This window comes from Anarrhichthys ocellatus, unplaced genomic scaffold (assembly GCF_004355925.1).
Source record: "Anarrhichthys ocellatus isolate YVR2014 unplaced genomic scaffold, GSC_Weel_1.0 scaffold41, whole genome shotgun sequence".
NCBI classification, from domain to species: Eukaryota; Metazoa; Chordata; class Actinopteri; order Perciformes; family Anarhichadidae; genus Anarrhichthys; species Anarrhichthys ocellatus.
Window position 1 is genome coordinate 3,085,191 of NW_022280071.1, and position 27,704 is coordinate 3,112,894.

Sequence of the window (27,704 nt, forward strand, 5' to 3'; positions counted from 1 at the left end):
TCGCGCTAAACCTGTCCGTTAATCGTTGGGATCCCGGCATCATGCGGTCATCTGTGGGCGGTGACGAACTGTAGCGTGAACATACAACCTGAGTGACCAACACACACACACACACACGCACGGAGGACTCAGGAGGAAGCTGCTGCTATCTTAACGGCGATGAACATGGATTTAAAAGGCACCATAGAGCAGATGGAGACGGGAGAGCAGGACGCTGCTCTAGCGGCTCTCCAGAGCTACAACAAGGAGGTAAACACGGAGGTTATCATCAGTGTTTAGCGCGAAGAGCTGCAGCTCAGCTACTAATACCGGTATGATGACGTCATCCTCATTAGGGCCCACTGGTCATTTCTCCAAATCACATGGTTATCATCAACAAGGTCTTCATTGCGTCACATTTAGTTAAAATATATTTATTGGCTGTCAAATGTGACACAATGTGCCCATACATTTCAAAATATTACTCACACAACTGTACTGAAGATTTTAAACAGAAACGGAAGTGTTTCCTACAGTGGAGACACCAAACAGTTGTATTCATTATTTGTCCACTTGGAGGCAGCAGAACAAGCTGTGAACACACTCTGATGTTATGTCGTAACGCTGTAGCAGCAGAGCAGCATTAGCATCCTTCTGGATTATAAGTCAAATACGAAATACCCATCTATATAATACTTGTATTGATCATATTCATTTGTTCCGGATCTGAAGAAGCTGTAAAAATACAGTATGTGTGCATACTCAATATGATAATATAATAATAACTAATATCTCAGAATGTGTGAGTGAGTGGGTGTTGGACCTGTTTGAGTATTTAAATACAAATGCTGCTTGGGGTTGTTAACGTTGACAGAGTAACACTACATAGATACGATTTGATGGGAGGGATTTCACATTGAATCCAACCTGGCCTGTTTATGTTCTCTCATGTGTCATAACTGGTACAAACCAGGCTGCAACCTCCGGTTCTGCCGAGTGAAGCCATGTGGAAGTGTCTTAAAACTTGCGTTCTCTCTAGTGACCAGCAGGGGGCGACTCCTCTGGTTGTATAGAAGTCTATGAGAGAATGACTCTACTTCTCTCTTGATTTATTACCTCAGTAAACATTGTAAACATGAGTTTATGGTCTCAATCTCTAGTTTCAAGTCTTCTTCAATACAGCATGATGTTCATTTAGTACATTATGGTCCATTTAGAGTCACACAGACCATAAAGCAGGGGATGCTTTAGGGCGGGGCTACACAGTGATTGACAGGTCTCTACCAGAGACGTATACGGAGTCTCTACGTCACTCCTCCTCAATCCAAATAGAGTAACTTCTGTTCATTGGTTGCCAAGATGGCGATGGCGAAATCACCGAATCCGAGGCTTCAAAAATCATACAATTAACCTTAAAACCTTAAACAGTTTTAACCTTGAATACTATGTAACTTTTGAAATACATTATTCCCTTTTGGCCTGGTTTGGCCCTAAAACGTTGTCTCCCTTTCAGAACTGGTACCCTCCTGTTTTGAGCCTCTCAACAGCATCACTTCTGCTGCAGTGTGATCAACAGGTGTGTTGGAGACGGACACTGGAAACAGTTCATACAGTGAACAATTATAATCAATTAAAACTTGGCCCTCTAATGACTCCATCAGGACCGTCGGCTCCTGCCGGGCCTCCCCTGGTGGTTCCATCACATCTGGTAACCGGGGCGTCCTTTCCTTTTAAACAAGCGCTGCCCGGAGATATGAATTGATGATAACATAACAGATAAACATGTGGCTGTGATGAGCAACATGGTGGGACAAAGTGTAAAATGAATTTGTGGATTATTACCAGGATCACGTTTATGTCGCAGTATGAAGATTAAAGAGGCAACAATTTCTGTTCCCAGATCATCAACAATGTTTACAAGTAAACTCTACAAATGACTTCAGACATAAAACGAGACATTATTTAGAAAAACTCGACCACATTTGAATTATACTTTGATAGAATGGTTTATTTGTGGTTATTTAACTGCAGATGGTTATTGTACTAATCATTGTGAGGACAATCATCTTCAATATGTCTCATGAGTTGACTTCAATGCATAAAGAGTCATCTTCTGCTCTCGAGACGTGTCCTCTGAGGATGAAAGGTGCACTTAGTTGTGATCTTCACAGAAATAGAGCTCTCAATCTTGACTTGTGTAAATGCCACCTGACCTTGTGTAAATGCCACAACATGCTGCTGAAGCTGGAGGTGAACATTGCTGGAGGCTTCTCTCAGCCTCGTCAGCTGTGTGGGAGTTGATCTTGAAGGCAATTGGATTAGATTCTCCGATACAGAAATACAGCCTCCCACGGCCCCCGGTCAGATCCTGCTCTTCTAAAGCCCTTAAGAGATGAGGAGCTTAGTGCTGCGGGAGAATCTGGCCCAAGGTCTCTGGTAAATACCTGCCTCACTGTGCTGTTGGCCTGCTCTGTGTTACCTCTTCTTTACAAGAATGTGACGGCATAAATGCGTCCAAATTATTTCTTAATTGGTAGGAAACAGTCCTGACATCAGAAGGCAAACATAAAACACACACTGAGTGAATGCACAAGTCCTTGTCCTTGATTCTATAGCTATGGATGGAGACTCTTTGATTAACACCTGCTTTGTATTGGGCGACTGTGGCTAAGTGGAGAGCAGGACCGCCCTTCAATCAGAGGAGCGGCGGTTCAATCCCCAGCTCAGGCTCCGCTAGTCGCATGTAGATGTGTCCTTGAGCAAGACACTTAACCCCAAAAGTGCTCCCTTCCTGTGCCTACGGTGTGTATGTGATAGAATCTGAATTGTAGGTCGCTGTGGATGAAAGCGACTGTAATGTAATGTATTGGGGACGAGTTATCAAGAATTGTTGACGACACCAGCATTGCAACCGATTATTGTTAGTAAAAGACAATTAGTGTTTCCCGTTGAAAGTAAAAAGTATCCACGCGATCTACCCGGTCCAGCATTCTGTGGGAGGAACCCCTCCAGGTGCATTTCCTCCGTAGCGGGGGGGCTTGGACTTGGTGCTCGCTGGCTTTCTTATTTTTCCAATAAAATATTTTTTATTTATATTGTGGGCACTACGAATTCTGGCTTCTGTTGGCTGGAGGGTGTGGCTTAACTTTCAGTGATCGGACAGTATAACTTGTTTGTTTGTAGGGCCAATGTTAAACTGCAGGTAAAGACAAAGAGATGTGGAAATCACAGGTTAGGTTAAAATAGCGCTAAAGTTTTTATATTTTTGTGTATTAGAATGCAGCACTTTCCACCATTTTTGAGATTGTTAGCAAAAAACATCAAGTCTGTTACAAACAGACAATGGACTCGATGCAAGAGTCAAACACAGAGCAGGTAGAATTACTTAATAGCAAGGGTTTGGTACATGACGAGGCAGTCTACAAACAGACAAAGGTATCCAACAACTGTTAGAACAAGATCTAAGCCAAAGTACTGAAGACTGGTCTGAAACCAGCGGGACAGAAAGACTGGAACGTTCACTAAAACAGAAGAGATGAACTGGCTCACACACATCAGAGGCACAAGTAAAGGAATGTGATAACGAGGGTCAGGTGAATACAAGCAGGGCGGGCACACTGTCAGACAGGAAGTCAAGTATCTGAAGCCAGAGACAAAGGTAGGTGACACCAACAGAAAATAATAGCTGAAAACGTACTGTAAAAAGTACTGTTGAAGCGAGCGGGACATTAACAGTAAATGGTTATTTTTTTCCTGTTTTTTTGTTTTTTCAAAACCTGCCATGCAATGCAACCGACAAGAACTTCATTTCATGATCTTTAAAACAGAGAAGTGAGATCAAAATGAGTTGCTTAAATGAGCTGATATTTAAAAGGCATGTTGTTGGCATTTGGTACAGTATAAGCAGGATACTCCGGACAGGTGTGTACGTGTCATGGTTGTAATGGATTCCATGAAGGCTCTTAGCCCACAGCCATGACAGCACTTCATACTTCATCAACGGATCAGATGGCCGCATACGGAGAATTATCTCTACCTCTGCTCTGCACAGCTTTCTAGCCTCTTTTAGCTCACTGTTCTTCAGCAGGCAGACATCTTATGATGAAGCCACTGTGCACTACCTGCTCAGCAGCAAACCTCAAACAGACACTGTTGGAGCTTTGAGCCGCTAAAGAGACGGATAGTTCCCTCAGGAGCTGGTGGAATCGGAATCAGCTAAAGGAAAGCAAAAGTCGAGCTAAAGGAGAGTGAATATTGGACTTCCATTCATCAGGTGGACACAAACACTACACTGAATGAAGGCTGGTGTTGCTCTGTGTCTGCTGGATGTGTACAACTGTTTGTTCACCAAGACTTTATAAGAATGTCGTGTTTTCAGCGTATTCTGTGCTGCCAAACACACAACTACAGGAATACAGCGAGTACTATAGTTTTATTAAAAAGTTTCATGTAAACATTCCAGTGGAAATCCATTGACGCAAAGTGTTACTGTGTCAAGTTGTCTGTCCTGTCTGTGTCAGAGTTGTGTTACACTGTCTGGGAAACATGGTGGACATAGTTAAAGACAGTAACTCTGTTGGTAAAAGATGAGCTGTGTATGCAGTCCAACATCCTCCGTTAGAGGCTGTGCAGCACCAAAGCAAACCAACCTGTCTGTGCTCTCACATCTTCAACATTTATCTCTTTCTTCTCCCTCTTCCCCGTCCTTACTGTTTCTTCTGCTTTGCTCTTCTTTATCTCACACCTTTATTTGCACCCTCTGCTTCTTCTTCCTCCAGATGAACCACTGCTTTACGTTCAGCAAGGACGACGAGCGGGACAGAGAGGTATTCCATCTGAACACCGAGTACTGCTCATTGACTGTTGATGTAAATGATCTGTGTTGTTAAGATGCCTTTCTCTTAAAGATTCCTCAAAAGTGCTTGATTCCAAATTCAGAGCATATCTGTTGCCCAACACTGCGAACAGCAGCAACAATGTTAACCCGAGGGTGGCGGCGAACCCTCCGCGCCCACACCTTCAGTCATCGGGCACCGCTGTATGAGCGCAGCTAGCTAGTGGGGCATGCTAACATGCTAACATGCAGTAAAAGAGAGCATGATGGGTCAGATATTCCAACAAAGCAAGGAGAAGCTAGTATAACAACACACCTTATTCTATACCTAGATAGACATTACTCCACTACATCTTTGAATAGAAAATAGTTGTTTGATGCTCTGTTAATGATCTGGATATCAAACAGAGAAACATAATGTTTTTAGGACACATGTCAAGCTTTATTTCTTAAATCTTAAAATGTGTAAGATCTAGATGTGTACATCTATATTAACACAGAAGTCACCAGTAAAAGAACACGTGTGTGCATGCCCGGTGCTTTGTGGAGGGAAGTTACGAAATGAATGAATAAGCAATGAGCATTGTGTTATGCTTCCTCCACTTTATCTACAACTTAAGACAACAGCATGTTTTTGGGTTGTCCGCCTTCTACGGAATTTATTTTGGCACAAACGTCCACTTGGACTCGAGGATGAACTGATTAGAATTTGGTGGTCAAAGATCACTATGACCTCACAAAATATGTTTATGGCCATAACTCAAAAATTCATATGCTAATTGTGACAATTTCAGACAAAAGTCTAATGGGATAAAGTTATGAAGAGATGACATTTTGGACAGACATGGATTCACAACCGTCTGTACGTTCAGACTACTAAGCTGGGACATATTTTGAATGTTAACGTTTGAAAAGTCTCCATGGAGCTGACAGCTAGTTAGTGGAAGGACAACTCTGGAACTGCCCAGAGCAATTAGCAACTTTAGATTGGGGTTGAAAAGGAGTTGAAAGACGACGTGTACGACCGGGTTGTTTCACAAGTAACCAGTTAACAAGCTCATTTTAAACTCATAGAAATATAAATCATAGTCATACCAATGCTTTCCACACGGACTGTTTACCTGCATTCAACCAAAGCAAACGTGATTAGTCAAATCTAGTCAGACTAAAAATGGGAACCAGAACGCTTCAGATACCAAAATCCTAAAATCTCCATTGACTGTTTGTAGGACAGTGCCTTTATATTATACCTGTTATATAGAGACTTCTTTACAGTCTGTGGTCAGTTCAATCTGGGCCGATTGAATACATTTACTATGAGTGGGAGAACGTGGATGCACTACAACTTCAGCGTCAGACCATTTGACCACAGAGATGCGAGTGACGGCTTGACCGCAGTCATCCATGCATGCTGGTATTGTACTCCTGATCTCTAATTCAGTGTGGCTTTGTGGCACAAGGCAGTAAAACTGCCTGTGCCAAAGCACACTGTATATTATCCATCGAGCTTAATACATCAAAAGTGCGGCCTGATCGGGAATAGTGTGCTATCTATTTTTCGGAGAGATTCGCCAAGCAGTTTTCCCGAAAATCCCCAAAAACTGAGCAGTTTCTCCATTCACTTGAATGGGGTTTCGGCGTGAAGAGAGCTTAAAAAAACACTTAACTTTGGGCCCATATTGACTAGCCGTACATTAATGTAGAAACATGATTCAAAGTTTAAAACATAGACAAAACGCTGCACTTTATTGAGCCAAATGGACATTTTGATAGCTAGCACAGTTTTCATGAAGTCACAGATTAAGTTTTATGAAAATTTTGGGTCTGTTTCAGATTTTATAATGGGTGTGTATTGCACGGCTCGTTAAGAGCTAGAGTGAGAGCATAACCGTCAGAGTGGAGCGGAGCAGGAAAATCTTCTGTGATTTTTCCAAACAAATTGCTCCAGCTCCCACAATTTTTACTCTTTATACACCATTTTTGGCCAAAAAGCTTGGAAATGTTGTGCTGTCGCACACAGATGTCTGTGGAATCCAACGGACTTACACATTTGGCTCAAAGAGCCACAGAGCGACATGAACTCCAACCAACTGCTCCATTAGACTCCATGTTAAATCTGACCACTCATTTCTCAAAGAAAGCAGACGGTACCAGTTTTGCATATTGCACTTGAGCTCACATTATTAACACCACAAACATAAAAAACACATCTCCGCGTTTGCCAGAGTCTTATCTCTCTCACGGTATCCATATTTTATTGATTAGTCTCATGGTTTTGGTATGAAGGGCATATGTTTGACAGGTAGTTTTGTTGGAAATCACTGTTCACTCTCTCTTAATTAGCCTCTAACACACAGGTGCTCCAATCACCAACATGCACCCAAGCACACAGGTGTTTATATGAGCTCATTAGTGATGTTGATAAACACACAGAGGCACTGAGACACACATCTCTCTCTCTCTCTCTCTCTCTCTCTCTCTCTCTCTCTCTCTCTCATACAGTCATTCAGGTCTTGGAGACTTTTAGAGGACTCCTGTCTGCCTGTCTCTCTCTCCCACTCACTCAGTCCATCTAACTGTCTGTCTGCCTGTCTCTCTCACTCCGTCTCTCTCTCTCCCTCTCTGTGTCTCTATCATACAGTCATTCAGGTCTTAGATATTTTTAGAGGACTTTTCCCCTCTCACCCCCCCTCCCCCCATTTCAAATTAAAAGCCCCACAGAATGAATTGTAACTGGAATGCTTGTGATGAAGCCTCTCATTTTAGTGTCAAACATTATGATTCTGTCGCCTCTCCCCCTCTCTCACCCACCCAGTCCCACCCTTTCAAAATAAAAGCCCCACAAATACAAGATTCAATCCAAGAGTATGAATCTAAAATGCAGAAAAGAGAGTAGCGCTATCTCAATTGAACCTGAATGACACTACCGGTAACATTGGCGTGTGTATATATTGCGATTTCTTCTGGCAGTAGAAGCCACACTGTCAAAATTTCTTTAGGAATTTTCTAGTCATCATTATGATTGAGTACAGAAAACAATCTTTGGTTTTCTCCAGATAACAAGCTGATTATGTTGTTATCACAAGATAACGAAAACTACTGGGACAATAATGGTGTAACATCCCGTTAGCTTCCTTATGTCTCTGTGTGTGTGTTCCTGTGTCTCTGTGTGTGTGTGTGTGTGTGTTTCCCCTGATTACATTCATCCTACTCACCTACCCAGTCCACCCAGCTGCCTTCAATATCCTCATCACCCCACACATATATACTCCCCTGCTTTCCCTGTTCTGGTTGTCAGATCGTCCTTGTTCGTTCCCTGTCTGTTCCTTTATTGCGTCGCCCTCGTGTGTGCGCCGTGCTCCAGAGTTTTCTCCTGATTTGCCTTTCTTTTGTTTTTGGATATTTTTGCCTGCTCCATTGGAGTCGCTTTGAGTTTGTTTTTGACCTTTTCGTCAGTAAAGGATCCCTAAGTTTAAACTTCACATCATCTCTTGTGTCTGTATCTGCGATTGAGTCCTGGATCTGCCCCTCGGCTTGACAAATCGTTCAGGGCACATCCTGAGGTTTTTCTAATATATATTTTAAAAAACTAAAATAAGAATAATAAGTAAGTCAGTTCAAGGTAATCTTTTCTCAACATATGTGCTCTACGTTGGTCTTCTAATAACCAGTAAGTCAAGGGAGCTGGATAGGAGGAGCAGATGGAGGAGTCGGACCTCAGGGACCGACACAGGAGAAGAGAAGAACGGTGGGAACAAACTCTCCTGATGAATGTTGTGAGACACCAATCAAGGACAGTCAGATCAGCTGTTACCAGGATCTTTAATTAAGCAAACCCAAAGTCTCACAAACAAAACAGAAAATGTAATGAACCCGATTACAAAACTAGAAAAATCAAAACTATCTCAGCCGGGCCACAAGCCGACTTACCGGTTTCAACTACATCCAACACCCTGGAGGTCTAGGGGCGATAGACTCAGCTCCAGGTGTGTCTCTTCACACACCTGATCCCAATGCTGTCCTCTGGGAGTGGGTGGAGCCCTCTGTCAGGAGTGTAGGTGCCTCTAATTACCCTGCCCCTCAGCCCCTTACAGTACAGTACCAGTGTCAGAAACACCTCTGATACAGCCTGGATCGGGTATCAGCGAGTGTGCGAGTCGATACCCGATCTGATATCACGTTATCATTTATCAGCTGTAGGAACAACTACAACATGCGTCACTCACTACCCGACCTGTACATCCTGCCTCATCCGTACTGCACATGTGCAAACTAGTACAATACACCTGTGGTTAAACACTTGGACACCCTATTGTTTTCTGATAATGCTACATATTGAATAACTAATCTGTGTTGAAACCAGCAGTAGGAGAGCTAGCTATTAACTAATAACCGTTAGCAGCCAGTGGGCAGCACAGTCCTGCTGTGCTACATAATGCAGCTAACGTGAGGAGGATGCATTGAGTTACATTATGATGCGTTGATGGATGCATTGAGTTACATTATGATGCGTTGATGGAAGGTAAATTAGATCTTGATCATATGTTTAAGTGTAATCTTGTAAAAACTTGAATGGAGTTGTTTGAAGGAGATGTTTTCACAGCACTATAGAATAGATATTACAGAGTGAATGTTCTGTTTGTATACATTTAAATACAAGGTTTATTTACTAATCATTTGAATTGTCTTTTTATATAAATAACGACCATAGGCGAGTATAAAGTATAACGGTAACATTTAAAATTATTGACGGTTATTGTTTGGGGCGGTGGTGAAATTATATATATATATATATATATATATATATCATTATAAATATACATATACATGTAGTTACACTGGTATTGGTACTCGGTATCGGCACATCTCTACTTGACCGTCAAGGATCACTACTGTATTTACTAAAACAGGAAAATTCAAAGTTCTTGGTTAAACCTCCTTATTTCCTTTCAAAGAGCATCTTCAGCATGAAACATATTTAGTTGAGGAGAAATGGTGACACTGGCAGCAGCTTAAATTCTGCTTTTATGAGTGGAAGTTTTCAGTTTATGTGATGTATGAAACTGCCGTTTCCTTTCTCTTAGCTTTGACAGTATCGTGGTGATATTGTCCAGTGGAATGTACTGTTGAGTGGTCCTTTACAGTCTAGCTGTGACCTGGTGTATTTGTCATTCATTACCTTGTAGTGGTATGCTACATATAATCATCCTTGCATTTCTATTATTAAATAAACCGAAAGTATAAATGGATTTGAATCTTAAATGAATACCTAATTGTGAAAGTGAATCCCTACAGAATACTTAAGTCCATGTTCGTGCATGTGAGCGTGCCCCACTCTTTAGCTCTGCATTGCGCTCATACGGCGGTTAAAGCTGATAACGGCGCCTCCGACTGTCATCGTGGAAGCGTAAAGCTCACCCTCCGGCTCCCCATGGCTAACAACGTTAGCTGTCAGCAGTGTTACCATCGTATATATACAGTTAGCTCAGCCATCGGCATGTTGAGAGCCGCGTGGAGGCAATAGATATGCTCTGAATTTGGCGTTTAGCATCTTTAAGTTGTGAAATAATAGTTTTTATATTATGCCCAGATGTCCACACAGCAACAGTTTAAATGAGGAAGTAACTTTATTAAAGTTAACTCAAATGAAGAAATATCAGAATCAGAATTGTTTATTGCCATGGTATGTTGAACATACAAGGAATTTGACATGACGGGAGGTGTAAACATTTAACAACAATCAACAGTGCAAAGTAGAAACATTTTAAAATTTACAGAAAAATCTAAAATAAAGTGCACAAACGAACAGATTTGTGCAACCATATCAGATTTGATATGGTTTTCGAAGTAAAATATTTCAGAACAGGGGTATTTGAATTTCAACAACTAAGTATTCAGAAGTGACTCAACTTCCAAATGAGGTTATTCATATCTACCTATGAGATGTAAATATTGTCTTCTGTTGTGTGATGCAGCTTCTGGGTGGATTGGTCCTCGGTTTCCTGGACAGCGAGCTGCAGCCCTCCTGTCAGCTGGCCTGTCTAGAAACGGTTCGAATCCTGTCCAGAGACAAACACTGCCTGGAGCCCTTCATCAGCCGCTCTGCCATGTCCACTCTTGCCCTCTACGCCGGCATTGCCGTGGTCAGTACTGCCACACCTGCCCGCAGCCAGCCGGTGGAAGGCCAAGGTAATTCCTGCCAACTCTCCCAGGTTTTAGATCCAAAGGCTTCTGTCCTGGTGCTCCCGTTTTGTGGCTTCTCCCAGGAAACTCCCCTTAATCCCATGACACTAAAGGAGCAAAAGAATCACATTAATGCACCAATCAAAAGTCTTTTTAAAACTCGCGTTTGAACACGACGAGGAGATTTGTGATCGAGTTGTGATTGCCCTGAGCGGCAACAATATGAATCCCCAAAAGTGAGAAGGGTAACACAGCGATATGTTCCCCCCAAAAGAAAGTATAACTTACCGAGCTGTACTTGAATGGCTGCGGATTTTGCGGTCTTCTGCGGTCAGTGAGTTGGTGCGGACTGCTAAGAGATGAAGCAGGAAGTCTCCATTACCTGCCCCTTCTAATGAATCATACATCACTCGTAGGACATTGAATGGATTTAACCAAAAGAGGTCAGCAGTGACCTGAGAATTAGCAATGTGATGGATCTGACAGTACTTCGATATACAGTACATGACGTCATTTGTTTGAAAACAATACTGTTAGTGTAACACAGGAGGGACCCTCGGTAGCTGTTAGAGTATATGTAAATGCATTAGTTAACTCATGTAACAGTGACTGAATAGTATTCAATACCGGGTGTCCAAGTTTTGTATACTGAAGTCGCTCTGGTGGTTTCCTGGATCTAGTCGAACGTCTTAGAGGAAACTCGAGATTGTCGTCGAGGGAAAGGTTTGAATCATTGTCTGTAGGATAATACGCCGTTTCATCTGCAGCATCATTGGTTATTAATTTGGGTTCTGTGTCTCCTGTTGCGACTGAGCCCTCTGGGCTGTTGGCTGCATCAGGTAAGTCAGCCAGCTGCTGAGTAACCTTCCCTTGGTTTGGATCATCACCGGCTGTGCATTGTGGGGTCTCTAAGGTTGTAGGGACTGTGTTGGAAGGGGCCATAACATAATCTGTTGGAATGCCAATTATGGTTGTGAATCTGGCAAGTTCTGAGCTGGGTGGCCCACTATACTAGTGGTTCGGAGTTAGTTCTTCTTCATCTGAGAATGTGGTCATATCTATATGATCGTCAGGAGGATCATGATTTGAGCGAAGTTTTGGTTTGGGGGGTTTGTTTCACAGATATAGTAATTTTTGGGGCAGTCAAGTATCCACAAGGTAGCAGAAGATCCCTGTGTAGTGTTCGTAGAGGACTGGCTCTATTTTCAGGTCTGACTGTGTAGACCGGAAGATTACCAGCTCTCTTTACAACAATGTAGTCCTCAGATTCCCATTTGTCAGCAAGTTTGTGTTTGCCTCCGAGACGAACATTCCTGACCAACACACGATCTCCCACAGCTAATTCAGAGGCCGTGACATGTCTGTCGAATCTGGCCTCGTTTCTTTGCATGACTTTTTCAGCATTTTCTGTTGCAATTCTGTAGCTCTCTTTCAGATGTGACTTAAGATCTTGAACATACTGTGAATGGGATGTATGTTGAGTATGGACAGGTAGTCCAAAAGCTAGGTCAACTGGCAGTCGTGGTTGGCGTCCAAACGTTCGTAAGGAGAGAATCCTGTGACATCATTTTTGGTGCAATTGTAGGCATGTACAAGTGGTTTCACAAAATCCTTTCAGTGAGTTTTGTCCTGATCAGTTAGGGTTCCAAGCATGTCCAACAGTGTACGATTGAATCGCTCAACTGGGTTTCCTCTCGGGTGGTATGGAGTAGTCCTTATTTTATGAATTCCAGCCATTTCACATAGTTTCTTTATAGTCCGTGACTCAAAGTCTGGTCCTTGATCACTGTAAAGTTTTTCCGGGATTCCATAGTGAATGAGAAAGTTGTCCCATAGACATTTTGCGACTGTCTTGGCCTTTTGATTGGGTGTGGGAATGGCCACTGCATACTTTGTGAAATGATCTGTGATTACAAGGATGTCCTTTATTTTGCTTGTGTCTGGTTCCAGTGATAAGAAATCCATGCAAACAAGTTCCAGAGGTCTTGTTGTTTTTGTGTTTACAAGGGGTGCGGCTTTTTCAGGTAGGGATTTCCTTTTGACACACCTTTCACAAGTTATCTTTTTGTAAACTTCTGCAGACATTCTTGGCCAATAGAATCTGGTTCGAACCAGATCCAGTGTTCTTTCGATTCCCATGTGACCCAAATGATCATGTAGACTGGTCAGTACTTGGTGTCGCAATTCCTCTGGCAGGACAAGTTGATAAGTGCATTGAGATCCTATTTGCCTCTTCCTAACAAGAATGTTGTTCTGGAGCTCCAACCGTTTTAATTCTCAAAGGAGAAGAGGCAGATCAGGAAGTTCATTTGTCAACATAGGAGGTGGTGTCTTTCCATCCTCCAATTGGGATATGACATGTCTGATGGTTTGGTCTGCCCGCTGTTTTACAGCCATCTCAGCTGCTGTAAGCGGAGGCATGATCGAGGTTCCAAACTGACTGTCATTCACAAAACTGTCAGGAAGTGAATCAATGGAATTGGAAAGTGACTGAACAAGGGCAAGCTTTTCGTTATGAGAATCTATAGTTGCACTATAAATGAGCTGTCTGTCACAGATAGCCTGAATGGTGTGTTGATCTATAGAGACTACAGCAGGGTCAGACAGATGATGTTGGACCAATTTCCCAATTCGCTCCCTCTCTTTCTTAGATTTAGGATCATCCGCCAGATCACCATGAGGTCTGCGAGAGAGGCCATCTGCATTGGCACTTTGCTTGCCAGCACGATACAGTATTTTAAAGGAAAAAGTGGATAGTGCAGCAAGCCACCTGTAACTGGTTGCATCCAGTTTGGCAGATGTCAGGAGGTACGTAAGTGGGTTGTTGTCGGTTACCAATGTGAAATGATTTCCATACAAATAGTCATTGAACTTTTCTGTCACTGACCATTTAAGAGCAAGGAATTCAAGCTTATGAGCAGGATAACGGAATTTGCTGCGAGATAGCCCTCTGCTCGCATAAGCAATGACTGTCTTTTCCATCTTGTTCTTGATATAACACAGCTCCAAGACCAGTGGAGCTGGCATCCGTATGCAGGAGGTAAGACTTTTGAGGATCAGCAAAAGCGAGAATTGGTGCAGTAGTGAGTTTCTGAATTATGGCTTCAAACGCCTGTTGACAAGCAGATGTCCATCGACCACCAAACAGCTCTTTGGGGTTTAAGTATTGTCCTGGTTTTATGGTTGGGTTCAATTTCTTCTGTGTTGGTGGATACCCAGAGGTAAGGTTATGAAGAGGTTTTACAATACCAGAAAAATCCTTTACAAACCTTCTATAGTACCCAGCAAAGCCAAGAAACGACCTCGGTTCTTTCAAGGTTTTAGGTACTGGCCATGTCGTGAGGGTAGCAATCTTTTCCGGATCAGTTTCCACACCATTTCGGGAAACCACATGTCCAAGGTAACAAACCGATGGTTGGAAGAATATGCACTTCTCCAAAGACAGTTTTAGGCCAAACTCCTTTAGCCGATCCAGCACTTTCATTAGCCTTGCTTCATGTTCTTCTAAGGTGGGTGCAAAAATAATCAAGTCATCAATGAAGACAAGGACTTCCTTCAGGTTCATTTCTCCCATGCATTTCTCCATAAGACGTTGGAAAGTGCTCGGTGCATTAGTTATTCCCTGTGGCATGCGATTAAATTCCCAGAATCCTAAGGGACATACAAAGGCAGTTTTAGGTTTGTCTGCTTCCTCCATTTCAATTTGATAGTAACCAGATTTAGGTCGAGTACTGAGAACCACTTGGATCCAGATAGTGCTGTGAAAGTGTCCTCCAGCTTAGGTAGAGCATAAGCATCTTTGATGGTTTGCAAGTTCAGCTTCCAGTAATCTATACAAAGTCGCACACTGCCGTTCTTTTTCTTCACCACCACGATAGGTGATTCAAAGGGAGATTCAGATTCGCGAATCACTCCGGATTCAAGGAGTTCTTGAAGATGTTTACGGACAGCGTCAATGTCTTGGGGATGAATAGGTCTTGGTCTGTGCTTGAATGGGGTTTCATCTGTAAGTTTGATGTGGTGAGTCACTTTATCAGTTCTGCCGAAATCAAGATCATGTTTTGCAAAAACTTCTGGAATACTGTTGAGTTTTGTTGTAATGCTATCTTTCCATTCAGCCGACAGTGGTGAGTCGCCAAAGTTGAAACTCATCTGTAGCTTTGGGGATGTATGATCTGAATTAACTGGGTTAGTAACCAATTGTTCCTTAGAAATTATAGTCTGAATTGCACTCATCTCTGCAATAGCAGATCTAGCAGGGATGATGATGTCATGATCAGATTCATTGGTTATGACAACCGGCACTTGACATGGCTGACACCTGGGAAAGTCAACAAGACATGACTTGACCATCAACCCACCAGGCAAGGGGAAGGAGGATGGATGCTCAATAATGACATCTCTTTCTGACTGCCAAGAGTGTGTAGCTGCAATCCCTTCCACAACAACAGTTCTTCCTGCCGGAATAGTTTGAGAGGTTTTCCCATGCATCCGGATAATGCCATGATGACTGTTAAGTGTCTGTTTATGTCTGAATTCCAGAATGTTCAACACTGCTCTGTATCCATAAGGAAGCGGGTGATTAACCGATAGGTTGTCTTCCACGTATTTCTCATAAAAGACATCAAGTGTGTTAGTGCCAATAAGCACAGGAGACTGCGATGTCCTAACATCAGGCACCACCAAAGCAAGAGTATGTACATCAACTGATGTACCAAGGAACTCAGGTGGAAAAGTGACATCAAGCTCAATGTAACCCATATAGGGCACAGCTTGACCATTAGCCCCCTCCACTTCCAGGATATCCATTAAAGGTTTTTGTGATATGTACTGCTGGAATCATCAATTGGAATAATTTTCTTAATAGACCCATATCGTTTTAGACAACAATTTCCTCATCCGTTTCTGTATTGGTAACACCACTAATAATCACAGACCTTGTTACATCCACCCCTGACTGCTGAATATAATCCATCTTGGTAACCAATAATCACTTAGCACAAACTTATCAAGACCACAATACAATGGTTCCACACATATTGGGCTCCTGGCTAGCTCGCCACTTTTGTAACATGTGCGATCTTCTTTTATAGTAAAAAGGAATTTAAGGACCAGTTGTAATGTTTCTAGATACTAGGCTCATCTACGGAGCCCAATTGTTTTAAAGGAACCACCAAGAGTCACAGATAAGTTTAAACAAGCATTGTATTGTGATTATTTTCCAAACAAAAGATACAAAAAATAAACAAGTTCATAAGTGTCAGTTCAGTTAATTCCTCATACAGTTCATAAGTTCCAGTTCATTCATCATACAGTTCGTATGTCTCAGTTCAGTTCATTCCTTCAGTTCATTGAGATCTTTGCGTTCGATCCTACCACAGTTCTTGTGGAAAGGAAGGGGAATTGGGGTCCAAGGAAATCTCCATCTTGTAGCTCGCCATCCAAACTTTTTACAGGTGCTCCGGATGATCCGGAACCCTCATTCACAAAAAAACATGACCTTAGAAAGGTCACAAGGAATAATAAATGAACATGAACCTTTAAAGTATAAATACAAATATCTGTCATGTTGTACATCATATTAAGACATATGTCACTTTGAATCATTAACAGTTTTTTAGTTTTAACAACTGTACAGAATGAATCGCTCAAACAAAAAGAAACAACCCAAAATAATTACAGGGCTAAAATAAAAACTCTCTACAATCAAATAATAATTTATTCAGCCCAGCTATGCTAACCGCTAAACGCTAAGCTAGCGGGAGCTAGCTAAATGCTAGGCCAGCTGGAAATTAAATTCAGTCCCTTTACTACTCACCGCTGACTGCAGAATTAGTGCGAGAACCCACACGGTCTAGTTATGACGCAGATCGCTGTCGCTGCTGTTTAGTTGCTGTCCGGCGGCACCCAATGTAAACAGGAAGTGAGCTGTCTACCCCAGATATTTATGACAGCGCGCAGTCCGGGATTGGCTACGTAATTTGCGTATTCAATAAGTATTATTAAAACAGTCTCTGGATCAGAGGGTTACATTAGCAATTACGGAAGCACTGAAAATGTAGCAGATAGGCTTTTAAAAACTGACTATACTGACCATACTAAAAAGAGTATATCTCTGCAACCACAAGGTCTATTTGAATAATTTTGGGAACACTTGTGAGATTTGTTCAGATGTGTAGATATCAGTATATATGTTACTGATAAAGAGTAAATGAAGATGGCACACAGCACAAATTAAAGTTTCAGGTTCGCCTAAAAAAAAAAAAAAATAAGCCCTTACAGGATGATTATCTCTTTGGAATGATGCAGCTGCAGGTCTAAACCTCTCCCAAATCATAGCACAATATGTGAACAGTCTCTCTGCAAAGTTTCACTTTGATAAAGTGAAGCAGAACAAAATTAGAGCGGTTTTAGTACAGAGAGTTCGAGGTCTCCAAAATTTTCTCATGTACCAAACTATACATTTCACTTGCATATCACTAATGGTGTTCATTACATCCAAATACAGCAGTTTTGGCTTCATTTTGAAAGCCAGAATCCTCTGTTTAATGGAGTTTTTCCTCGATGTCATTTTTTGCATTAAGTCCTCCCTTTGTTTGATTGAAAATGTAACCATGAAACAACCATAACAAACTTCACGGTATTTAAAAAGTCCCCAACAACTGTATTGTAGTTACTTAACATAAGTGCCTCAGGATGGAGACGGCTACACTAAGGTACTGAGAACCTTGCAAGTTGTTCATTTTTTACCATGACAATGTCTTCAAGTTCCACCTAGTGAGCCTGCAACGCTGCATATCTAATACTCTTAGGACACAGAGGGGTTAAATATGTCCTAGCTGTGTGTGTCTCTAATATCCCTGCTTTAAGATGAGCCTTATAGATCCCGTTGTGGTAAAGGTAGGTTCATTGAGGCCCGCCGCTATTACTGAATTTACGGTAATAGTTCTTCCGTTGAACAGGGGAACGCCAAGAGACTGAAACAATGTTACGGTTTGGACAGCACCTACAACTACTGACGAAGCAGCCTGACCAGATCTATCAGATTGAGAAGACGGTCCGGTTACGACCCGCTGATTAACGCCTTTACCTTGATTGTTGAGCGGCTTGAAGTGAATGAATGCGGAGCGCGTCGAGCTGCAGCCACGAGGAGCCACGAGGAGCCGGCTCTGAGGGACGCCGGTATGAGTTTAACAATTTTCGGCCCTGTGGTGTGCATGGATCGTTTGCTGGATTTAGCCGGAGAATGTGTAGTGCCGAACAGGTTGTTACCTGAACAGCGTGACCCGGAGTAACCGGTGAGATTCCCGGCAGGGACCCGAGAGGAGGAAGATGCTTTCTCTGCTGAGAAACTGAACGTCGGCTTGCTCCTAAAAACGAGACTGGAAAACAGGTATGTGGACGTTTTCCGATCGCGTCGGATCGTAATGAAAACACGCAGACACCGGGCTGATGGAGAGCACGAGTAACAGCAACCTGAACGTCATGGAGGTTGCGTAACAGCAGCATGAACGCACTGAAGGTAGAGAGACCATCATATTTAAATGAGACAGCAGCAAGATGATAGGCCAACGATGTCATTGTGTTGTTGTGCTATAGACTAGAGAGACCAGCTGATCTAAACAGCTGACATGATTTACAGCCCTGAACAACAGCAGCAAGGAAATAATCAATCTGCATGCATGAGGAGTGATTGGCAGATGTATGGGAAATAAACTACGGGCTTAGGCATGAAGAGTATAGTCTTCCTGACTGAAACCACACTAGAGCTTCATGTGGCTGTGATACGTTACGTCACGGGGCAACTGTGGCTCCAAAGGTAGAGCGGGTCGTCCCTCAATCAGAAGATCGGCTGTTTGGTCCCCGGCTCCTCCTGGATGTGTCCTTGGGCAAGACCCTTAACCCAAAGGCTGTCTACATAAAGGTTATATGTGCTGCTTGACTTTGCCATTCTCTCTCTTCCTAGTGGAAGGTGAGGAAGGAGAGGGGGAAGAGGCAGCAGAGGAAGCCTCCCGTCCTTCAGAGAACTCTGACCAGGAATTGATTGTTGAGTCTCTCAAGTCCATCTCTAACATCCTGCTACACAACGAGACAGGACAGGTCAGTCTGCTGTGTGTCTACTCATACCTACGTTGACAGGAATTCCTCAGATTATTAAATGTACTTTGGTTGGTGCCAATTTTCTAAAATGTATCTTTGGATGGATGGATGGATGGATGGCTGGATGAATGAATGGATTGCAGGCAGTAGCAGCAGATCTACAGCTGATAAAGGGTGTGGCAGAGAGGCTGAAGCAGTGCCATGATCCCACCTGGATCCATGAGGTATGGACATCAGTTAGATAGATGCTTTAATGTGGGAGTCTAAATAGTAGTGTCAAAGTTAACCTGACAAAGGTTAGGGAAAGATTGCAGTTTGGGGACATATTGAATAAGCAAATACGTCATGTCCATAGACTGCATATAAGAAGGGGACCTAGTCGTCGTAACGTCACCCATTGGTTTGGTGACTACGTTTTGGAAGGCTCGAGTTCTGCACTTTTGCCATTCTTTTGCAACTAGTGAAGGGACCATATTTGGACTGCGGAGGAGTGATGTAGAAATAAGTCTCTGGTAGAGACCTGTCAATCACCGTGTAGCCCCGCCCTAAAGCATCCCCTGCTTTATGGTCTGTTTGACTCTAAATGGACCATAATGTACTAAATGAACATCATGCTGTATTGAAGAAGACTTGAAACTAGAGATTGAGACCATAAACTCATGTTTACTGAGGTAATAAATCAAGAGAGAAGTAGAGTCATTTTCTCGTAGACTTCTATACAACCAGAGGAGTCGCCCCCTGGTGGACACTAGAGAGAATGCAGCTCTAACACATGAAGCTTTGGCTTCACTTTAAAGAACCAGATGTCACCACCTGGTCCTGTCTCCCAATATTTTACCATTGTTTTTTTTTTTGGTTTTTTTTGCCTTTATAAACCAAAGAGTTTGATTTGCCTAAACATAACCATAAAAACTGCATATGTATCTTTGCTATTGCAAATTAGTTAAATACAAACATAATTCTTAGGAGATTGGGTTACACTTTTCAGCACAGGTGCCAATACGACACATTTTGGTTAAAATACTCAAATATGTTTTTTGATACATTACAGCTGAAGGACATGGTCATGTTTGTTTTTTCAAACCTTTTCATTTAACAAAATCTGCCAAACTTCTTGAATGTTTTCATATTTAATGATGTATCAACTCCTTTGCCTCAAAAGATATAGTCAGCAAATGAGAATAACTGGAAATACAGACATCCAGTGCCTGCTGTTGGTACTCTATAGTTTTCGGTGCAACACATACCAAATAGTTATTGAGGTTCGATATCCAGTAATGCTCTGAAGAGGAATCAGCAGATAGAGGAAACAAGTCTCCATGCATCTGCTCTCTGTCCAGGTGCGTTTCTTTGACCTGCGCATCACCTTCCTGCTGACTGCCCTGAGAATGGACGTCAGGGCGCAGCTGGTTCAGGAGCTTCACGGCATCAGTCTGCTAGGTAACCCATTTCATGCGAGACCAGTGTAACTACTGACCTGGGAAACCAACGTCTGCCCTCTAACCAATGCTGAGAGGCAACTCACCGTCCTGCTCACGACGGTTCTTTAACACCTATGATGATCTGAAGTCCAACAACTCATGATAAATCTATAACAACACATGTGAAAAATAATCAAACAAAAGTAGACATGCATTCACAAGAAGGTACAAATTTACCGAGTTAAAGAGCATTAGCTGATAACTTCTGTCCTGTGTGTGTCCTAGGCAACCAGTTGGATGCCACACTGGGTCTGTGTTGGCCGGATACATTGGAGACGGCCAGGGCAGGGTTAGAGGTGGGGGAACAACTGCCCCCACTGAGCCGGCAGCAGACAGAGCTAACCATGGAAATACTGAAAATACTCTTCAATATCACATTTGACACATCCAGGTGCAAGGTCGACGAGGTACTGAAGCATGTTGGGGGAGTTTGTTTTTTCTTCGTATAGTTTGGCCTGTTGTAATCAATATTATACCAATAATTGTGAATTGTGTTGTCAAGTCATTGAATCCAATGACTTTTCACGTCATTTAAAATCCACTTACTGTATGTTAAAACGGAAGGACTCATTTCTGTTGTTTACTTTGTGTATCAACTCTTCAGGGTACGCCACTGTCATATTTCAGCCTAGCCTAGCCTCTCCAGAAAAGTAGTCATTTTGTCACATTCGCCCCTGGTGTTGGTACTTCCAGGCTAGTGTATCTTCTCACTGTAAAACACACCGGATGCAATTTACAGATGTGGCTGATGTGTGTTGCACCAAAAAGTCTCCAACCTTTCCTCAGCTGTATTTAGGCTAGTAGTGCTTTTATCCCAATGCTAAGGTTGAGCAAGTTCACCACCTGAATTGTTCCTGCTTGTATAGTAACATTTAATTACTTACTGTACATGCTACTTATACAAGAAAAAGAAAAAACTGTAGGTGAGGCCGATTTGAATGTCATTAGTTTTGCAGGTATTTGGACATAAACCAAAGTATTGGACAATTTGAAACCCTTACCTGATGATGGAGCTTGATACATATTCAAAGGCTCACCAATGTAATTGAAGATTATCTTGAGGGGGACATGAATGTCTGAACCAAGTTGTGCGCCAATACATCAAGTAGATTTTTAGAAAATGTACTGGATAAATCTAGGAAAGTCAGGGGGTCCATTAAAGTATGTTCATGTGGAGATGCATTTAAATGTTTTCAAAAAGTTTGATGGCAATCCATCCAATTGTTTCAGTCCAAACCAAAGATGTCATGTGGTGTCGTGGATTTAGATGAAAAGTCAAGGGAATAGCAAAGTTGCTGAAAGTTCTGCTTCTTGAGACAATTCAGCCAAACACGTTTGTGTTGAATATGCCAGAATATTATCTGCAAAGCAAGAATCAATTCCCTAGTCAGCTTGTTACACACAAACAAAAGAGAACATTTCACAGTGATAAAGGTTCTCTTGGGAACACGTGAACAATGTGTGTGTGTAACATCTGTGTGTAAAGGAAGAGGCAGCAGAGTACAGACACCTGGGAGCCCTGCTGAGACACTGTCTTATGAGCCATGCAGACGGAGAGGAGCGTACTGAGGAGTTCCACAGGTAGGACAACACGCGTCTGTTTTTCTGTTAGTCGATCGTTACACTCGTCGCTCTTACATGACGTGCCCCCCAACTCTCTCCTCTTTTTCTCAGCCACACAGTTAACTTGCTAGGCAACCTCCCTCTGCCCTGTTTGGATGTACTGTTGATCCCTAAAGTGCAACAAGGCTCCATTGAGTACATGGGGGTCAACATGGACGCTGTGAACATGCTGCTGGAATTCATGGAGAAAACACTTGACCGGGTAAGACAAGACTCTCTGTGAGTGGGTTCAGTACCTCCGATACGATGATAATTACTGAAAGGGCATGAACCATAACCTTAATTACAGGAAACATGGTTGTAAGTTTTGATTGAACAAGATTAAAGGAAGATTTATTTTCTGGGAGGTAAATGAAGGCCGGAGCATAATCTTTGTCGCTAGGTGTAGGTTTTAAACTGAACACACACACACACGAGACGTCCTGGTTTTAAACTGAACACACACGAGACGTCCTGGTTTTAAACTGAACACACACGAGACGTCCTGGTTTTAAACTGAACACACACGAGACATACTAGTTATGAACTGAACACATGAGACATACTAGTTATGAACTGAACACATGAGATGTAATGGTTTTAAGCTGTCCGTGGTGAGAATGAACATATAAGAGTCCGTCCATTCTTAAAGACTCTGGTCTCTTTGGTCTCACTGATCACTTTTCTGTTCTTGGAGAACATCATCTCCGACTGTTGGCTCCCTCTCTCCTGTGTGTGTTTATCTCACTCAAGTCAAGGGCAAAAATGATCAGAATACACGTATTTGATTGGCTGAGCAGCATCACGTGATGTGATTTAATACACATCTAATTGGTTTCTGTGTTTCCTGGACCGCTGAACGAATGCAGTAAAGTCTAGAAAAGCTGCGCCGGTTAAAATAGAAGTGCTCCGACAAAATGTAATAATTCTCTATTATCTATCGGTTTTATTTCCAGGTCCAGATACAACGGGGTCCGGACCCGGGTCCGGATTTGACAATTCGATTAACCGTAGATGTTTCCACTATTAAATAATTATTGTACTCACATGTTCCGATTCCTAATTATTACCATTACATTAATGCCAAATAACACACAATCGAAAACTATATTTCTCTATTTTACATGGATATGTTTGATGAAACTGACTTGTTTGCTATTGTGGTCCAGCTGATTGGTAAGAGTCATCATGAAATCATTTTTCCTGTTTAATGAAGTTGTCTTGCCTCCCAGGGATGTAAGCTCAGGGAAACCCTTCTCCCATCACTGAGCCTGCTGACTGAGAGCGCCCGAATCCACCGAGAGACCAGAAAGTTCCTCAGGTCAAAGGTAAATACTGGCTGTCCACGATGAAGACTTGAATTATGAGTATTGTGTTTTGATGGCTCAGGTGTGTGTGTGTGTGTGTGTGTGTGTGTGTGTGTGTAGGTGCTGCCCCCCCTGCGTGATGTTACGAACAAGCCAGAGGTGGGCAGTGCTCTGAGGAACAAACTAGTCCGTATTATGACGAGCATCGACACTGATGTCAAGGACTGTGCTGCTGAGTTCCTCTTTGTTCTCTGCAAAGAAAGTGGTGAGGGAAATATCTAAGTGTTGATTTATTTCAATGATTCATAGCAATTTTTGTACAACTGACTTAAAGCCCATGTTTCACTGTGACATCAAGCTTCTCAATTGATCAATCATATTCACATTATTTCAAAAGTAACTATGGTGAAATGATCAAAGATAATATGACGAACCCTGTTCCAATGGGATAATAATCACAGAGCAGAGATCACAATGTAAGAGGTTCTTCACATCAAATGACGACTTAAGATGCTCATTGATATATAGCTTGGCTAGTATGTCTTGAACTATTATGATAGCTGATGTAGAGATCTAAGGTGATGGCTCCAACCAAAGGCTTGTTGAATTGATCTTGAAAAGCTGCCATATCAACAGTAGCATAATGGTCTGTGCTCTATCCAGTCTCTAGGTTCATTAAGTACACTGGATACGGTAATGCTGCTGGTCTTCTGGCTGCCAGAGGACTGCTGAGGGGGGGCAGAGACTCTGGGATCTACTCTGAGGATGAAGAGTCTGACACAGAGGAGTACAGAGAAGCCAAGGCCCAGTCAGTACCCCCACTGTGTCACAGAAACTCACTATCTGATGTGTTTAACTGCTGATTGTGTAGCTCTAACTAATGAACTTGATGGATACTCAATTGTAGTTTTTATGTTTAACCAATGATCCAGCCACCTGCTCATCTGGATCTGGTGACTGTAGCTCAGACCTCCTCCAGGTCTTCCTGCAGTATCTGAAGGTCTTCAATAACTATACAGATGTATAACCCCTCCAGCATGTCTCCCCTACTTGAACATGAGTATCTCCACAAAGAGTCGTCCAGGAGGCATCCTGATAAGAGGCCTGAACCAGCTCAACTGGCTACAAAGGAGCAGTAGTTCTACCTTAACTCTAAGGCCGAGCACAGCCACCCTGACACTCATGTGTATCCTAATGTTATTGTCACTAACCAAAGCACCATAGGTACGTGTAAGGTGAAGTGAATGCTAAATCCAGAGCTCAGACTCCACAAGTCTGACTATCCAGTTTCCTCTAAAGAATTAATAGCCAATATGTCACAAGCAGAATTGAATTCACATTGTTCTTCCTGAATGCGAGGTTTGACAGTAACCCAATTAAGAGCTTTCCCAGTTAAACTGAAGTTTGACAGCTTGATAATGGAGCATCTGTGACTAGAATCCTTCAGGCCTCTGCTGCTCCAGGAACCCTCTGGTCTGACCAAGCCTGAAAAGACCACTACCTCTCCAGGTTGCACCCATGACCTTCTGGGCACAACTCCAAAAGGCCGCTGGAGGCTCTTAACTGTCTCGGCCTGGAGTCAGCACTCAATGGCTCCGCCTTTCATGGCCACCTAACAGGCAGTGCAACAGACCTCTGTGCCTTAAGGACTAAACTATTGAAGGATAAACAAGTGAATTAAAGTGTATTAATGAGGCACATCAGCTGCTTCATTTACAAAGCTTTGTTCTGTCCCTTTGATCTTTCTCTGTCTCTTGTTCTGCTCTAGTATAAACCCAATAACAGGAGTTGTAGAAGAAGAACAGCCCAACCCCATGGAGGGAATGACAGAGGAGCAGAAAGAGCTGGAAGCCATGAAGCTGGTCCACATGTTTGACAGACTGTCAAGGTCAATAAAAGCAGGACGGACACACACACACCTTTTGTTCATTTTGTCAATTTATTTGTTATAAATGAATAAATAATAACACTACATGTCATCATTCACCCATTCATACACTGCAAAGTGCCACCTGCCCATCAGTACTATGTAATCATTCATACCCATTGATAAACTGCAGGAACAGCACTCATAGTAACATTTGAACCATGTCTCCCTGCAGGAACAATCTGATCCAGCCCATGCAGCTCGGTATGGACGGGAAGATGAGAGAGATTTCTCCAGAGGAGCCACCTAACTCAGACAGTGAGGAAGAGGCTTAGCAGACACATAGGCAACACATTCACTTCCTGTGAGAGTAGATCGATGTCGTTATGTTATTTATTCACGCCACGCGGTCCAACGCGTTGCTGTTAGTTGTTGTGATGGAGGCGAGTTATGGAGCATTGTTTAGTCAAAGTGAGAACAGAGCATAGAGTACGTTATGTGCAATCCTGTCAACTACTATCAACACTGTTCAATGAGTACCATTAGTGTGTAGATCTGTTTCCTTCCTCTCAGACGTTTATCTCAGTTCACTATAGAAACACCAGAGCGTGTAAAGGTTAACATTCAAACAGATAGCTACACCTCTTTACACGAGGCCATCACATGTGCACAAAGAGGAACATTTCCCCCACGTTGTTCCTCAGTCAACTTAAATAAGCAACAATCTCCAAGAGGCTCCTTCTGATCATTGGCAGCTTTCATGTCTCATGTCTCATGATGTCTGCTCCCCTAGACTTTACAGTCCATGGATTATCTGAGTAACAGTGAATCAGATGTAGTTTCCTCAACAAATCAAATCCAAACTGTCTGGGTTTGTGTTTTGCAAACTGTATTGTTTCATGCTGCAAAGTAATCACTACTTTAATCTTAAAGTCATTCACTTCCACAGTATGGTTTCTTGATTGATCTCTTTTGTCTTCCAAGATATAAAAGTCTCTTTTCCTTACTTCCTGAGGGATTGGCTGATGGCTACCTAATATTACCAAATTAACTCCCAGCTCAAGTTTTGCAACTCATTTAACACAAATATGAATTTAGTTTTTTCTCACATGAAAAGGTTCCTGATGGGCAGGCGACTCTCAAACCTGAGATATCAGAGCATCCTTGAACCCACCGACCCCGTATACAGCTCCATCACCACACCACCAGAGCATCTCTGTCAGTTCAAATCCATATTATAATGAAATCATTGAGCTAATGAATGCCTGAGAGGTGGAGAATATGAACAACGCATCAGTACGGTCCATTCGACTGTGCTCCTTGTTGGATTAAAGTTAGAGCCCCAACATTCAAATGCTGCCCTACTTACAATGTTCACTCACAGATTCAACACCTTATCACACAGTCCCTTGCTGTTTGTGACGTTACTGGGATCAGTCATTAGCTCTACATGCTGTGTCCATTGGTTTGACTGTTACTGGCTCCAGAATGACACGAAACCTGAACCTCAAATGCCTCAAAAAGGTGGTTTGTGTTGGTATGGTTCATTTATTGTAGTATGCTTTCAACACCAGCATGTTTGAAAGGACTAACTAATGAACAGTTGCAGCATTAAACAATACAGTTTGCAAAACACAAACCCAGATAGTTTGGATTTGATTTGTTGAGGAAACTATATCTGATTCACTGTTACTCAGATAATCCACAGACCTCACTGTCTGCAGGGTTAGGCTTCTAGTCACCGCCTCCATCTTTTACAGTGTGTTGGGACTCTTCATGATGAGACACGTGTGTCATGTCTACTTTACATGAGAGCAGAGGAAAGTGTTTGAAAGCTAGCCAAAGAGATGTACTTCAGTTTGTGACAGTGGATGAAATGTACTCTTGGATTTTAGATGCCTGTTGTTTTACATAAAGATGTTTTATTTTTAGAAGTGAAATGTGAAACTGCAGACAGAAGTCATAATTCAGTGAGGATGAAACGCCTGTATGCAAAGATAGAGAGCAAAGAGAACCTGAAACATGTTATTAGCAGTATAATATATAATAAAAGTGTTTAAATGCCAGACTTGTCTCATGTCATATTTGAATGTTGTCATGTGCTGCACCACCATGTTTTGGTTGAAGTGACGTAAACGTGGTCCTGTTAGCTCATTCAGCTGTCCACACTTTAAATGTGTCACATCTTAAGGATGTGTGCGTCTCAATCACCGTGAACAATTGTGTCCCTTCAACTGTCGTTTTGATTTCATGTCTACATTGATTTTCCGTTTTCTTAGCCATCACTGATGGTAATATTTTGCTCACTGAGACCACTGACACCTTGTCAGTCCCGAACAACTGTACTTGTA

General features: G+C 42.4%; 1 protein-coding gene across 1 annotated transcript; it reads left to right on the forward strand.

Moving 5' to 3' along the window:
* Positions 1-27,419, forward strand: ric8a (RIC8 guanine nucleotide exchange factor A). The gene is made up of 14 exons (XM_031868168.1): positions 1-249; positions 4,758-4,805; positions 10,789-11,002; positions 18,963-19,096; positions 19,240-19,320; positions 20,437-20,536; positions 20,803-20,984; positions 22,064-22,158; positions 22,252-22,402; positions 23,412-23,507; positions 23,607-23,751; positions 24,150-24,294; positions 25,255-25,374; positions 25,589-27,419. Exons 1-14 carry the CDS (start codon positions 160-162, stop codon positions 25,686-25,688), a joined length of 1,701 nt encoding a protein of 566 aa, XP_031724028.1. The 5' UTR covers positions 1-159; the 3' UTR covers positions 25,689-27,419.
* The last annotated feature ends 285 nt before the right edge of the window (positions 27,420-27,704 follow it).